This window comes from Festucalex cinctus, chromosome 4 (assembly GCF_051991245.1).
Source record: "Festucalex cinctus isolate MCC-2025b chromosome 4, RoL_Fcin_1.0, whole genome shotgun sequence".
Taxonomy (NCBI): domain Eukaryota; kingdom Metazoa; phylum Chordata; class Actinopteri; order Syngnathiformes; family Syngnathidae; genus Festucalex; species Festucalex cinctus.
In genome coordinates, this window is record NC_135414.1 from 32,161,060 (window position 1) to 32,173,147 (window position 12,088).

The 12,088-nt window shown below is 48.8% G+C and overlaps 1 protein-coding gene across 4 annotated transcripts in view; it reads right to left on the reverse strand.

Annotated features, from left to right (window-relative positions):
* Positions 1-12,088, reverse strand: part of vps13c (vacuolar protein sorting 13 homolog C) — a 43,231-nt gene that overhangs the window by 10,612 nt on the left and 20,531 nt on the right. For all 4 annotated transcript variants that reach the window (XM_077520406.1, XM_077520404.1, XM_077520405.1 and 1 more), the window contains 27 exons: positions 11,747-11,852; positions 11,527-11,675; positions 10,621-10,813; positions 10,359-10,438; positions 10,207-10,266; positions 9,916-10,075; positions 9,652-9,771; positions 9,476-9,579; positions 9,231-9,398; positions 8,838-9,142; positions 8,538-8,685; positions 7,354-7,492; positions 7,156-7,274; positions 6,913-7,070; positions 6,091-6,344; positions 5,696-6,012; positions 5,361-5,609; positions 5,152-5,283; positions 4,949-5,038; positions 3,948-4,103; positions 3,595-3,859; positions 3,037-3,197; positions 2,845-2,966; positions 1,738-2,041; positions 1,067-1,456; positions 295-399; positions 77-229 (listed from right to left, as the gene is read on the reverse strand). In XM_077520406.1, coding sequence (XP_077376532.1) covers positions 77-229; positions 295-399; positions 1,067-1,456; positions 1,738-2,041; positions 2,845-2,966; positions 3,037-3,197; positions 3,595-3,859; positions 3,948-4,103; positions 4,949-5,038; positions 5,152-5,283; positions 5,361-5,609; positions 5,696-6,012; positions 6,091-6,344; positions 6,913-7,070; positions 7,156-7,274; positions 7,354-7,492; positions 8,538-8,685; positions 8,838-9,142; positions 9,231-9,398; positions 9,476-9,579; positions 9,652-9,771; positions 9,916-10,075; positions 10,207-10,266; positions 10,359-10,438; positions 10,621-10,813; positions 11,527-11,675; positions 11,747-11,852 — 4,707 coding nt within the window. The remainder of the gene's footprint in view (positions 1-76; positions 230-294; positions 400-1,066; positions 1,457-1,737; positions 2,042-2,844; positions 2,967-3,036; positions 3,198-3,594; positions 3,860-3,947; positions 4,104-4,948; positions 5,039-5,151; positions 5,284-5,360; positions 5,610-5,695; positions 6,013-6,090; positions 6,345-6,912; positions 7,071-7,155; positions 7,275-7,353; positions 7,493-8,537; positions 8,686-8,837; positions 9,143-9,230; positions 9,399-9,475; positions 9,580-9,651; positions 9,772-9,915; positions 10,076-10,206; positions 10,267-10,358; positions 10,439-10,620; positions 10,814-11,526; positions 11,676-11,746; positions 11,853-12,088) is intronic.

The window sequence follows — 12,088 nt, forward strand, 5'->3', positions numbered from 1 at the left end:
GCGACAACGCCACAAATCAGAACGGAGGCGAGCGAGGACGGGGCGAGCCGGCGAGCGAGCGAGCGAAGGCGCTGACCTCGGCGGACGGGACGTAGTGCCACTTGGTGGCGGCGCCGACGGCTTCGCCCACCTCCAGCTCGTACGACGACTCGTTGACCAGCGTGTAGAAGGGACTCATGGTCACCATCTTGGTCAGGTTGAAGCCGCTCATCCGGATGCTCACGCCCACCTGGCGCCAACGCAAAACACGTCAACTCGCGTCAGCGTGTGGGCGGGAAGGGGGCGGGGTCTTACCAGGAAGTCCGTCTTGTTGCCGGGGCAACGCACGCAGCCGTAACTCCCCACCGCGTCCAGCGAGAAGCCGTCCGACCAGGAGCTGGTGGACACGCACAGCTGGAGCTGGGAACACCGTCAGGATGACAACTTGGAACTTGGAACTTTAAACAAGCAATTGGCGCCACTTTCGATTCCCTCCGAAATAAGCTCGATTTCTTATCATTGTCAAAAAGGTTACAGCTGGAAATGACATTTGCTTCTTATTAAAATGTTCCCTCGTTTATCGCCGCTGTTATCACCTGCGATAACGGCAATTTGCATTAATTTAAAGAAAAAATAAAATCCCGTTAATTATATCTATATATTTTTTCATTTATTATAGTATACAGCACAGTGTTTTTTTCATTTTGGTATGATTTTTACTTTATTATAAATGCTTTTTCATTCATCATATATGTTCGTTTTTCATTGACATTACTTTTTTCCCCATTAAAAGTATGTCTTTTTTTATTACAGTATAAATATTTTTTCTATTATTATATGTTTTGGTATGATTTTTACTTTATTATAAATGCTTTTTCTTTCATCATATATGTTCTTTTTTCCTTTACATTCAGTTTTCCCTTTAAAAGTATGTTTTTGTTGTTTTATTTCTTACAGTATATCATTTTTTTCATTGATTATATCATTTTTTTTCTGGTTTTGGTATGATTTTGACTTTATTATGAATTCCTCCTTTATGTTGACTAAACATAAATGAGGCGCTTGCGAGGGCGGTCGGTCGTCTGACCTTGTTGTTGGCGAGGATGTTCTTCCTGCGGAAGGAGAAGAGGACGATGTCGCGGAGGTCGGCGGGATGTTTGAGGTCGACGTCGTCGGCCCGGTACCGCAGCACCCGCTGCGTCTTGTTGATGATCCAGAAGGGACTGAAGACGGACAGCAGGAGGCGGCCCGGCGCCGGCGCCGCGTGGACGCTCAGGTCCAAGGCGGCCGAGACGTCCGAGTCGCAGGTCAGGCGCACGGCCAGGAAGTCGGGCATGTCGCGGTCCACGCGCAGGTGCCCGTGCCAGTCGCGGCCCTGGTAGCGCAGCAGCACCAGAGACACGATCTCGCCGCGCACGCGCGCGTTCAAAAGGTCCGACGTGCTCCCCTCCGACAGCTCGTAAGAATCTGCGCTGTTCTGCGGAGGGGGGGGGGAAAAAAACAAACAAAAAAAAAAAGCAACTTTTGTCTTACTATTTTACAACTTATGTGATTACTTGCCAATAAATACACCTTATTAGAAATTGTGTTTGGTCCAAAATCAACTTACATAATTATCGTGTTTCTATTTATTTAATTGGTCTTAATATTTTTAAACATGTTCTTGTTTGGCACCAAAAAATAAATAATCATTTGAACAGTGGTGATTTCAATTATTCTAATGGTGGTTGTTATTTTTTTCCAATTTCGGGGTCTCACCTCCATCATGTATCGGATGGTGTACGGCAGCAAGTTCCTGATCGTGGCCACCGGGTGCAGGTGGAGGACGTAGGCGGGGTCCCAGTCGTCCTCGCCGCGGCTGCCGATGTGGTTGAGGGCGTCGGGCGCGGCCAGCGTGCTGACCATCAGCGGGAGCACGCCGCCGCCTCCGTCCAGCGGGGGGCACTGCAGCAGCGAGCGCACCTCCGAGCTGCGGTGCACTTCCTCCTTCCACGACACGCACGTGGACGACGGGCCGTACTCGGACGACAGGCCCGACGCCGGACGCACGTACAGCTGGCACCTGCGCAAGCGCCACAAAAACACATTTTCTAGCAGTTATTTGGAATTACAATCATCCATTAGTTCAGAAATAACTCACTTTGGAATGTTCAATACTTAATACAAAGTTAAAGTTCCCCCTCACTTCTCACTGTAATAGATACATCATTTTATTATCATTTATGTTAACTCCATGAAATGAATGACTCATAACCTATTTCAATACTAAATTTTACATTTTTAATTGTACTAATTAGAATTACTCTGATCATACTCAAGTGAAGCTTGAATAAACTAAATACTTAATAACATAAAAGAAGTCAATAGTAATTCATGAAATTAATTTTCAATAAAATAGTCATTTAAATAAAATCTAAAAGTGAATACTCAGCAATTCATTAATTTTCAATAAAATAGTCATTTAAATAGAATCTAAAAGTAAATACTTAGTAATTCGTGAAATTCATTTTCAATAAAATAATGATATATTTTACATTTTGAAAAAATCTAGTTAAAAAATATTCTAATGAATTTAATTTCAGTAGGTGCTAATTGTATGTCCACTTTTTTTTGGGGATTTGTAGATGAGTAGAAAAAATTTTTTTGGGGGAAAACTAAAATCAATGTATTTTTTAATTCTATAAGTCACAATTAACCAATTATCTAATCAAATAAAAGTGGACAAAATGTTGGTTTATGTCAAATTGTCTGTTGCAATAACTGATTGATTTTACTGTAATTAATCAATGAGTTGGGGAAACAACCAAATATTCCATGAAAGAATAATTGGAACGATAATGGCGCCGATGAAGTGTCCGTCGCCACCTGTAGGCGTCCAACGGGATGTGGAATTCCTTCTCGGGGTGGGCGAGTCCGATGGGTTGCAGGCTGCGGGCCGACGGGCAGAACTTGAGGACGCTGAACGGCACCGAGAAGTGGTTCTGGATCTGCAAGCAAAAGGCAAAAAGCGCGTTGGCCGACCGACGGACGGACGGACGGACGGACGGACGGACGCACCTGCAGGGGCGAGCGAACGGTGACCATCTTGTTGCCGTCGGCGGCGTCGATCTGGACCACGAGCGACACGGCCTGCTGCAGCTCGGGCCCGCGCATGTTGTAGAGGCGGCGGCCCGGCTTGTCCACGGGCACGTTGGCGATCTCGCTGTAGCCCGACGCCACTGAGCGGGGCAAACGCAACGCAACACAACACAACGAGACGCCAGCGTTTGCAACTGGCTGCTTCAAACCAAACAACAACACTTCCTGTTCAACTTCTCCGATTGTTTGCATGCGATGTTATGATGGACAGATCAGACAATCAATGTCGTGTCGGGATTGGGACTCTTTTTGTTTTTTTTCCTGAATTTTTAGCCAAGTATGAGACCTGGAATTCACATTCTAGCAATAAATTGGCAATGCCTGCTAACGCTGGACATCATCATCACAAGAAGAAGAAGAAAAAGAAGGAGAAGAAGAACACGAAAAGAACAGAAGGAAATGAAGAGAAGAAGAAGGAAAGATGGAAAAGGAGAAGAAATAAAAGAAGAAGAAAAGAAGAGGAAGCAGCTTTCTAACCAATGGTGAGGTGAAACAAGCAGCTCTCCTGCCGCTGCAGAGCCGACAGCTTTCCCCGAGACGAAGGCTCCAAGACGGAATGTTCCAGGTCCAAGCTGCCCTGGGCCGGCAGCTCGTGCAGTTTGCCCTGCTGCACCGTGCCCACCGGCCTCAAGTTGGCGCTGTGCCGCACCAGCAGGGGGATGCCCAGAGCGTTGAGGATGGTGAACGGAGCTTTCTCCTTCATGGACGGCTCAAAGGTGGACGCCGCGCCCTCCGAGAACGCCTGCATCGGGGGATCGTCATCATCGTCATCGTCGGCGGCAGATTCCGATAAAACTGGCCGATGAATTGTAAAAAATGTTGCTTTGCACCTTGGCCAGGTTGCTGAAGACGTTGAGGCTGCAGCGCGACAAGGTGACGTTGAGGGCGTCGCCCGAGCAGATGTTGACGGCCGTGCACGGTTCCGGAAGGATCACAAAGTCGTCTCCGTGGACCGGACTCTTGTCCTGCACGGGACTGCTCTTCACCTGCGTGCACACAAAAAACAAACAAAAACAAATCAAACTGTTGTTATTTCTCATCGCAAGGAACCTGGAAAAATTTCCTTGCTGCGATGAAATATTCGCCAGCATCTTGCCTGACGCTGTTAAGCAATTATATCAATTGGAAAACAAGCATTTCAAATCACAATTTCACACTGCTACCTTTAACATTTTATTTGACTACATAAATGGTTAAGTTATAATTAAATCAATTATAAACAAAAAGAAAATCTATTTAAAAAAAACAAAAACAAAACTCATTTGTTGCCAAAAAAATGTGAAATGTTTTAAGTATCCCAAAGACGTATTTATATGTTTTGTTTTGTTTTTTTATGCTAGAGCATACAGAAGGCTTTGATGCCGCCTCTCAACTGCAGAGAACTGGTGAAAAAAATGGCAGGAATCACAAAAACAGCCAGCAGGTGTCAGCAGAGTATAAAAGATCAACCAGGAATAGATTTGGGAATTATGATGAAACGTCGCTACATCCTAATGCTTATTACTGCAAAATGGAAACAGATAGAAATCTACTTTTTTTGTTCCTGATGAAAGAAGAGACTCGAATCTTTCTTTTGGTGGGTTCCATGTTTTGATAGCAATAGAACACAATATTGTGTGCGGCTTGCAAATCGGTCCAAATCCAGTCAAACAGCTGGAAGTGAAGGGACTTGCTTCACTCACAATTTCTGCTGGGTAGTTCATTTGAAAAATCTGTGGTCAATTATAATTGCAACTATTGTGAATAACTATAATATGAGAAGAAATCCTCATTTCAATAAGTTTGACTATATTATATTGAAGCAACAAAAGGCGTCCGCGTGAAAATGTACCTCCAGATGGAGCTTCCACCTGCGCGCGCCGCCGTCCAGCCGCTCAATCAACGGCTCCCACACGGCGTGGACCTCGTTAAAGTAGTTCACCTGCAACATCAGTCGTCTTGCGTCACTTTTGACTTTCATTCCAGTCCAGAAGGGGCGGGACAATTCCTGGTGGGCCGGCCTAAGCGGACCCCTCGAAGAAGTGAATTTGTTACCTCCAGAGTCATACTGGCTTTGAGCTGCAGGAGCGAGGACCAGTTCTTGGCCGACCCGCTGAAGGAGGATTCGGCCAGCAGCAGGGGGACCGTACGGTGACCCAGACCGGATTCCAGGGTCACCTGGATCACCTGGGAAGCCCAAGACTTCATCAAAACCTCATCCGACTTGGACGCCAGCTCGTTTTTTTTTTTCTAGCAGGTCTTACTTTGACTTGGGCGGCAAATTGCTGGCCCACGTTAATAAGGTCCAGGTCCTCCTGGTCCCGGAAGCTCTCGGTGACCTCGCTGGCCTGGTCCACGCCCAGGAACCAGTAGTTGCAGTCGTAGACCTTCTTGGTGAGCCACAGGTCTTTGAGGTCCTCGTGCGGCTCTTCCGTCTTGCCGCCGCCGTCGTGTTGCCTGGCCGTCATGGCCGCCATGATGGTGCTGACCGTGTTCAGGATGAACGGAGAAATCTGGATCACGGAAAACAAGATGATCAAAAGATGATCTGAACTTTCAAAGCTGGTTCGAAACCCTGCCCCATCCTCGAAAGCCTCACCTTGACAATCACCTCCTCCACCGTGACGGATCCAATCAGTGCTTGGCTGGGAGCTTTGGTGGTTTCCATGACAACGGAGCAGGGTCTCAAAACGGTGGTAATGGTCTTGTCCTCCTGGTTGTGGATGAAGGGGCAGGCCAGAACCTTGAGGGCCCTCATCTGGGCCTTGACGGTCTGGGTCCCGCCCTCATCCTCCAGGCTCAAGTCGCACTGGAAGGCCACCACCAGGGACGGGGCGTCCGCCTTCATCAGGCTGGCCACGAAAACCACCTGCGGGTCCACGACCACCACATGCACGCTCGTCCTCGACGGACACGCTGAAACGCGCAACAAACGCCGGATGAGGACGATCGCAGGCGAGCGCGTCATTTTTGCGCAAGTGTCGAGTTCTCTACCGGTCTTGGCCTCGCTCTTCCGTTCCGCGGCTTGTCTCATCGCCAGCCTGTCGCTTGGCGCGGCGCCGACGCTTTGGGGCCGCCGCTGCGGCAAAGCCTGCAGGAAGAAGTCGGCCACGGCCATCAGGAACTCCACGCTGGCGCACACGTACAGCTTCTGCAGGACCGCCTCCACCGAGCGCTCGCCGCCGCTCTGCCGGTAAACCACGTCGATCATCACCTCGGAGCTTTCGCAGTCTTGACGGCTCACCATCCTGGGAGGGGAGGCGGGAGAAGAAGAGAGAGGGGAAAAAAAAACACACCTGGGTTGGTTTCGAACCAGTGACTTGCTGCTTACAGAGCAAGCACACAAATCTTCGTCCAGTTAGGTTTGACCGTGCAAATGTTTTACTTGTAGTTTACACAAGTGTCAGCCAGAACCTTTGTGGGACTTGAAGTCTTTGGCATTGCAAATGTGAAGAATAATTGATTGCTTTGGATTCATTTGGACAGAGTGTTTACTAATGACGGCTACTTTTGTCACTATCCACATGGAGGTCTCAGAGAAATGGGCGTTTCGTCCGCAGAGGCGGAGCGTCCGCACTTTATGATGTCATAAAGTGAGCACTCGCTGGTTTTCTTAGGTTGGGAGGGGCTGGTGATTGGAGAGCAGAATGGCCGCGAATGGAGGAAAACAACTTTGTGTCATGTAATCTGGTGAGGAATTAAAAAGCTCCAAAATGTTGATTTTTGGTGTTGCTGTCCCGTTTAAGACCTACTGAAAGCTTCGTGTTGACTGACTTCACGTATGACAGACTTAAGCTACATAGTGGATGCGCTTACCGTGAGGTGACCCTGTCCACGCCTGTCCTCTGGTCGTCCAAAGTGCAGTTGGTCAGGATGGTGCCGAACTCCATGCTGCCGTTGTTCCACAGCTTGCCGGAGGCTTTCAGCAGGTGGAGGGCAAACTCGCCCAGACGAGAACTCTCACGGTCAGAAGACTGCGGAAGGCGCGGCCAGTTGGACGGAGAAAGCGTCGTCAAAATGACTTCTTGGACTTGAGAGCAAAAGCAGTCGTGCACCAACCTTTGTGGGTTGATCTCTGTACAGAACCAATCCCAGAGACTCGATACTGAAGTTGAACTTGATGGACTCCACACTTTCATCCTTGTCGTCATCCATGTTTGGTTGCTTCTCAGCACCACCTGAAACATCAAACGCAAATGTGCGGATGTCTGTTCAATCCAATCCATTTGAAATATTTTTGATAAACTGTGTAAGAACCTGTCTGAGGTCCTGCGGGTACTCGAGTCTGCGGACTGGTTCCTGGTCTCGGGTCACTTGGCTGCAGGCTGTTGGCCTCTGCCATGTTCTCGCTCAAAATCTTCAGCAGCACCTGCAGATCTTGCTGGCTCAGTGCCACCTACAGGCCACAAAATCTGTCACTGGAGCGTTGGTTCAGGTCAGATGGATTCAGGGTTGGGGAGTCCACGTACAGAAAGGAAAAACCCTGAAAGATTTTGCCCTTTAGCCACTTGTACTCAACGGACAGCTAAACAAGATCGTCTCCACCTGTTGAATTGAAGCACCTGTAGCTAAAGCTAAAACTCTTTCAGGGTTTTGACTTTCTGGACCTGGAATTCCACAACCCTGGATGGATCATGGGGTCAAGGAGGAGCTTAGCTTAGCCTAGTTTAGCCTAAGAGGAAAGTCCTAGCCTACAAACTGCATGTCAACATTTGAAGATTGTCGGAAGTATCGTTCTTTGGTGGGCAGAGACGTTCTCTAAAAATGAAATCCAGATCTTGCAAGCATTGCGTATAGATCGTCAGTGAGCGGATAATCTGTTGAACGAAGGCAACTGGACTCGTTTGTTGAAGATGTTTGACTTATAATCGAGCAGAGAGGATCCCACCCGCAGATAACACGAGACAGAAGAACATCAGGAAGGTCTCCAACTGGTATCCTAACTGGCCACCATGCTGGGGATAAAGACGAGCTGGAATAAAATGTCATAAAAAGTCCAAAGGAATTTTTACAAACATAACATTATTGATGCATTTCAAACCAAGGACACATCGAGCAGACAAATAAATAGGGAGCCTTCGCATCTACCGTTCAGAACCAAACAAACACAAGGAGGTCCAGTTGCCTCCATTCAACACGTTGTGGTTTGCAAGTTCAGGGGATGTTGAGAAGGAAAACATCCAGTCTCACACATTCGGGAAACTACAAATCCAAGCTGACAAAACTTTTAAGGACTCTCAATACTTTTGGAGGGCGACCTGTGGACTGGAAGTTTGACAAGTTGGTCAGTCAGCACTCGACAAGTTTCACTCGTCATGACTTTCCCTATGCCTGAAATTCAAACTTCTTCCTCTGAAACTCATCCCTGTCCCCCTTTTTCTGAAAGTGATCATCTCAAACTGTTTCACGACAAAAGAACGGATCCTCGTCCCTTCCCCCACCTTCATCGGCTTCAGGTCTCCGTCCACCTCCACGGCAGCCATCTTGTTGTACCAGGATGCGGCCAAGTTCCGGTTGATCCTCACGTTTAGGTTGACTGGTTCCAGAAGCTCGATTGAGGAACCACCCGAAGTGGGCTCCAAATTGTTCCTGAGGGACAAAAGACGTCCGATTAAAAGCGCGTCTTTCGTTCTCACTTCAGTCTTCCCTTTTCAAAGATGGATCATAGAAGCGTGCCAGATGGAAAGAGTGCTTTGAAGAGACAGACGCTCGCTACGTTCCCCGCGGCGCGGTCAGCTGACCTGGACAGCTTGAGCTGCGTGAGCTGAACGTCCATGTTGTCGATGACAGCCGGGAGCGGGCGACCGTCAACGGGCAGCAGGGAGAAGGCGTTGGACACGGTGATCAGACCGAGGTCCATGACCAGCGCCTGGTAGGAGGCGGACGACTGCGGGATGACGATCAGAGGCGCCTTCAGCCCGATATCCACGGCCAGACGGAAGCTTTTCTCCGCCAAGTCCCGGACGCTGGAGGCCGCCCTCTCCGCCGCCTGAGCCGTCGCCGCGCTCACCGCCGCTTTGGCCGTCTGGAAGTTGTTGGTGAAGTTCTACAGGGGGGGAAAAAACAAAACCCAAAAGCTAAATACGGGCAAATTGATGCAGGAGACGAACGTATGAACAGAAAGGAAAACCCACCAGGAGGGCCATGACCAGCTTGTGCAGGTAGACCACCTGAATGCAGCCCACGTTCAACTTGAGCCGTCCGTCCGTTTTGGACGTATCCGCGTAGCCCGAACCTTCCGTCAGACTGGGCGTCAGACTGAGGGAGAAACTGAACACCTCGTCCCCCACGATGGAGATGGCCTGAAGGTGGTCAAACAGACACAAGCGCTTGGCTTCTCACCCTCAAAAAAAATAAAAAAATAAAAAGCAGGCGTCACCTTCTTGTGGATGCTGGCGGGATCCACGTTGAGGACCACAAAGTCCTTCAGGCGTGCTGATATGTGAGTTTGAGGTCCCTGCGTCAACAGCGAGCCGTGAAGACCTGCAGTACGCGGGCGAGTTCTTGAAGCGGGAAGCAGGCGTAAGCTGAAAGAGTCGCCAGCGAAATCCTTACCTTGGATTTTGATGTCCACGATGTTGCTGCTCTGGTCGCACACCAGAACGTTGAAGGCCCCCAGAGCCACCATCACCTTCAGACCGATAACCTCGCCCGGCTCGGGTGACGCAAACACGTCTGGCGGCAAACACAAAACAGATTGGAGAGGTCGTCAAGGAGGCCGGTGGGTCGGTCGGTGGGGACACCTGTGACTTCAACGGCTTGCGCTGGTGCGTATGGGCTATCCAGTCATATATACAAGTCAGCGGCGGGTGCGCTTACGGGATTTTGCGGCCGTCATTTTGCCGTCTTCGGTCTTTGGCCTGAGCGTCCTGTCGGGAGACGCCATCCCACCGCCTGAGGACACGGCCCCCGACAGGAAGTTGGCAGCCGACAGGAGAGCCTGCGTGTGCAGCATGAGGTCAAGGGAGGTGAAGGTCACCTGGAGGACAAGGACAAGCACCGGTCGCGTCAACTGTGGCTTTGTGGAGGTCACGCTAATGCACAGACGCCTTCTTGATTGTTGTTGAAGGGTTTAGCGTTCCGCGCAAAACGCCCACCCCGAGTGCTCACGTTGATCATTTGTTCCGTGTTCTTGTACATGCTGGAGAAGTTTGGAGCGTCGCGATCCGCCTGAACACAAAATGGAGAATGGCGTCACCACTCGGCGAGCGCCAAACCCCCCCAAAAAAGGTGACGTCGCGTTGCGTGACGTCCCGACTGACCTTGAAGTACTGAACTTTGAGCAGCTCGGCGCCGGGCTGCGCCGACGAGCTGACCAGAATCAGAGGATCGCCGCCGGAGTCTGCACCGCAACATTCAAAGCGTGCGAGAAGCAAGATGGGAGCACAAGAACAAGGCAGGTAAGGCGCAGCTTCGAAGACGGCTGTTTTTGGAAGACGACTCGATAGATTGCGAGGGTGAGCAAGCTAGCTGAGTAGACAGTTAGCTAGGAGGTTAGAAGATCCGTTACAATCTGGATATCACCTTTGAACTCCAGACAGGTGAGCGTCATCTTGTTGATGTAGGTGGTGGCACAGGTGTCGTACTTTCTCACTTTGGTGTCCATGCCCAGATGACCGAGGTGGAAAACCAGGAAAGGAGATTCCATGGCCTGCTCGCCGTCTGCCGCCGCCGCCGCCGCCGCCGCCGCCTTCTTCTTCTTCAGGCTCAGCAGAATCTTCAAGAAACAAACAAAGTCAAACGCGTGCTCAGGTAACATCGTTGGCTGCCCCAATGAGGAAACGTTTTCAAGTCAAGGTGAAAAATGACGTTTTTTTGTTCCCGATGATGGTCTTTTTTTCCAAAATCTTCATTCTTGGAATCATTTTAGTCAGCCATGTTGAAATGTTTCTGAAACTGAAATGTTTCACTTTTGTGAAGCGTTTTAGCTCGTGTGTGGAAATAGAGCCTTGCCATCAAATTGTCATTTCAAAATTTTCACTCCAAATGAGAAACTTCTCAGTTGCAAATAATAACAAGGCCATTTTGTCTGCCACTAGTTAGCATTAGCGTTTTATGTTGGACATTTTTCTTTTCAAATTCAGAGCAAACGAATTGGAAAATCTTAAACATCTGTTTCTGTTTTGCAGCTATTAGCATTTGAATATAGCTAAGTTTCATCATTATTTACAAATCAATTTACAATTGTAATTGAGCTTTCTTTCATTATGGCCCGAGTTGATCTCTTATACTCTGCTGCCACCTGCTGCCTGTTCTCTGTAGTTGAGAGGCTGCATCAAAGCCTTCTGTAAGCTCTAGCAAAAAATACTCAATAAAATAATTCTAAAAAAAAAACATAAATACGTCTTTGGGACACTAGAACATGTTTCCACGTTTTTGGGAGCAAATGAGTTAATGAGCAAGTAATCAGCTCCTGTTGCTCTTTTTTACCTCTGTGATTTCAAAATTGAGGAGGATGTTGACAGTGTTGTTGCCCGTCTCCCCGTTCGTGACGGACTCAGCCACCGCGCCATCGCTAGCCCGCCCTGAAGAAGGCGCCGCCGCCGCCGCCGACTGCCGCTCGCCAAACTCGACCTTTTCTGTGGACGAAGAGAGGACGCCGATGGATCAAAGTTTCACATTTGGCGTCCTGTGATGACTCGCAAGTGACCTGGAGCGCCGTCGTCCTTCACGTGGCGCCGCTCTCGACTCCCCTCGCTGATATTCTCCAGCAGAACCTTCACCAGCACGCTCAGGTCCTCCTCGCCCACGCTCACCTGCGGACATGCTAAAGCGTTAGCGCGGGCGTGGCGTCAACACAACATGAGTGCGATACCTCGCAAGCAAAAGGCACTCAACATGTGAGAAATTACCAAATACTAAAAAAAAATATATATATATATATGGTATGCATGCCATTTCTAAATTTCAAAATAAAACAATTTCAAAATAAATCAATTTCAATAAATAAATACATAAATAAAATAAATTCATTTCAAAATAAAATAATGAT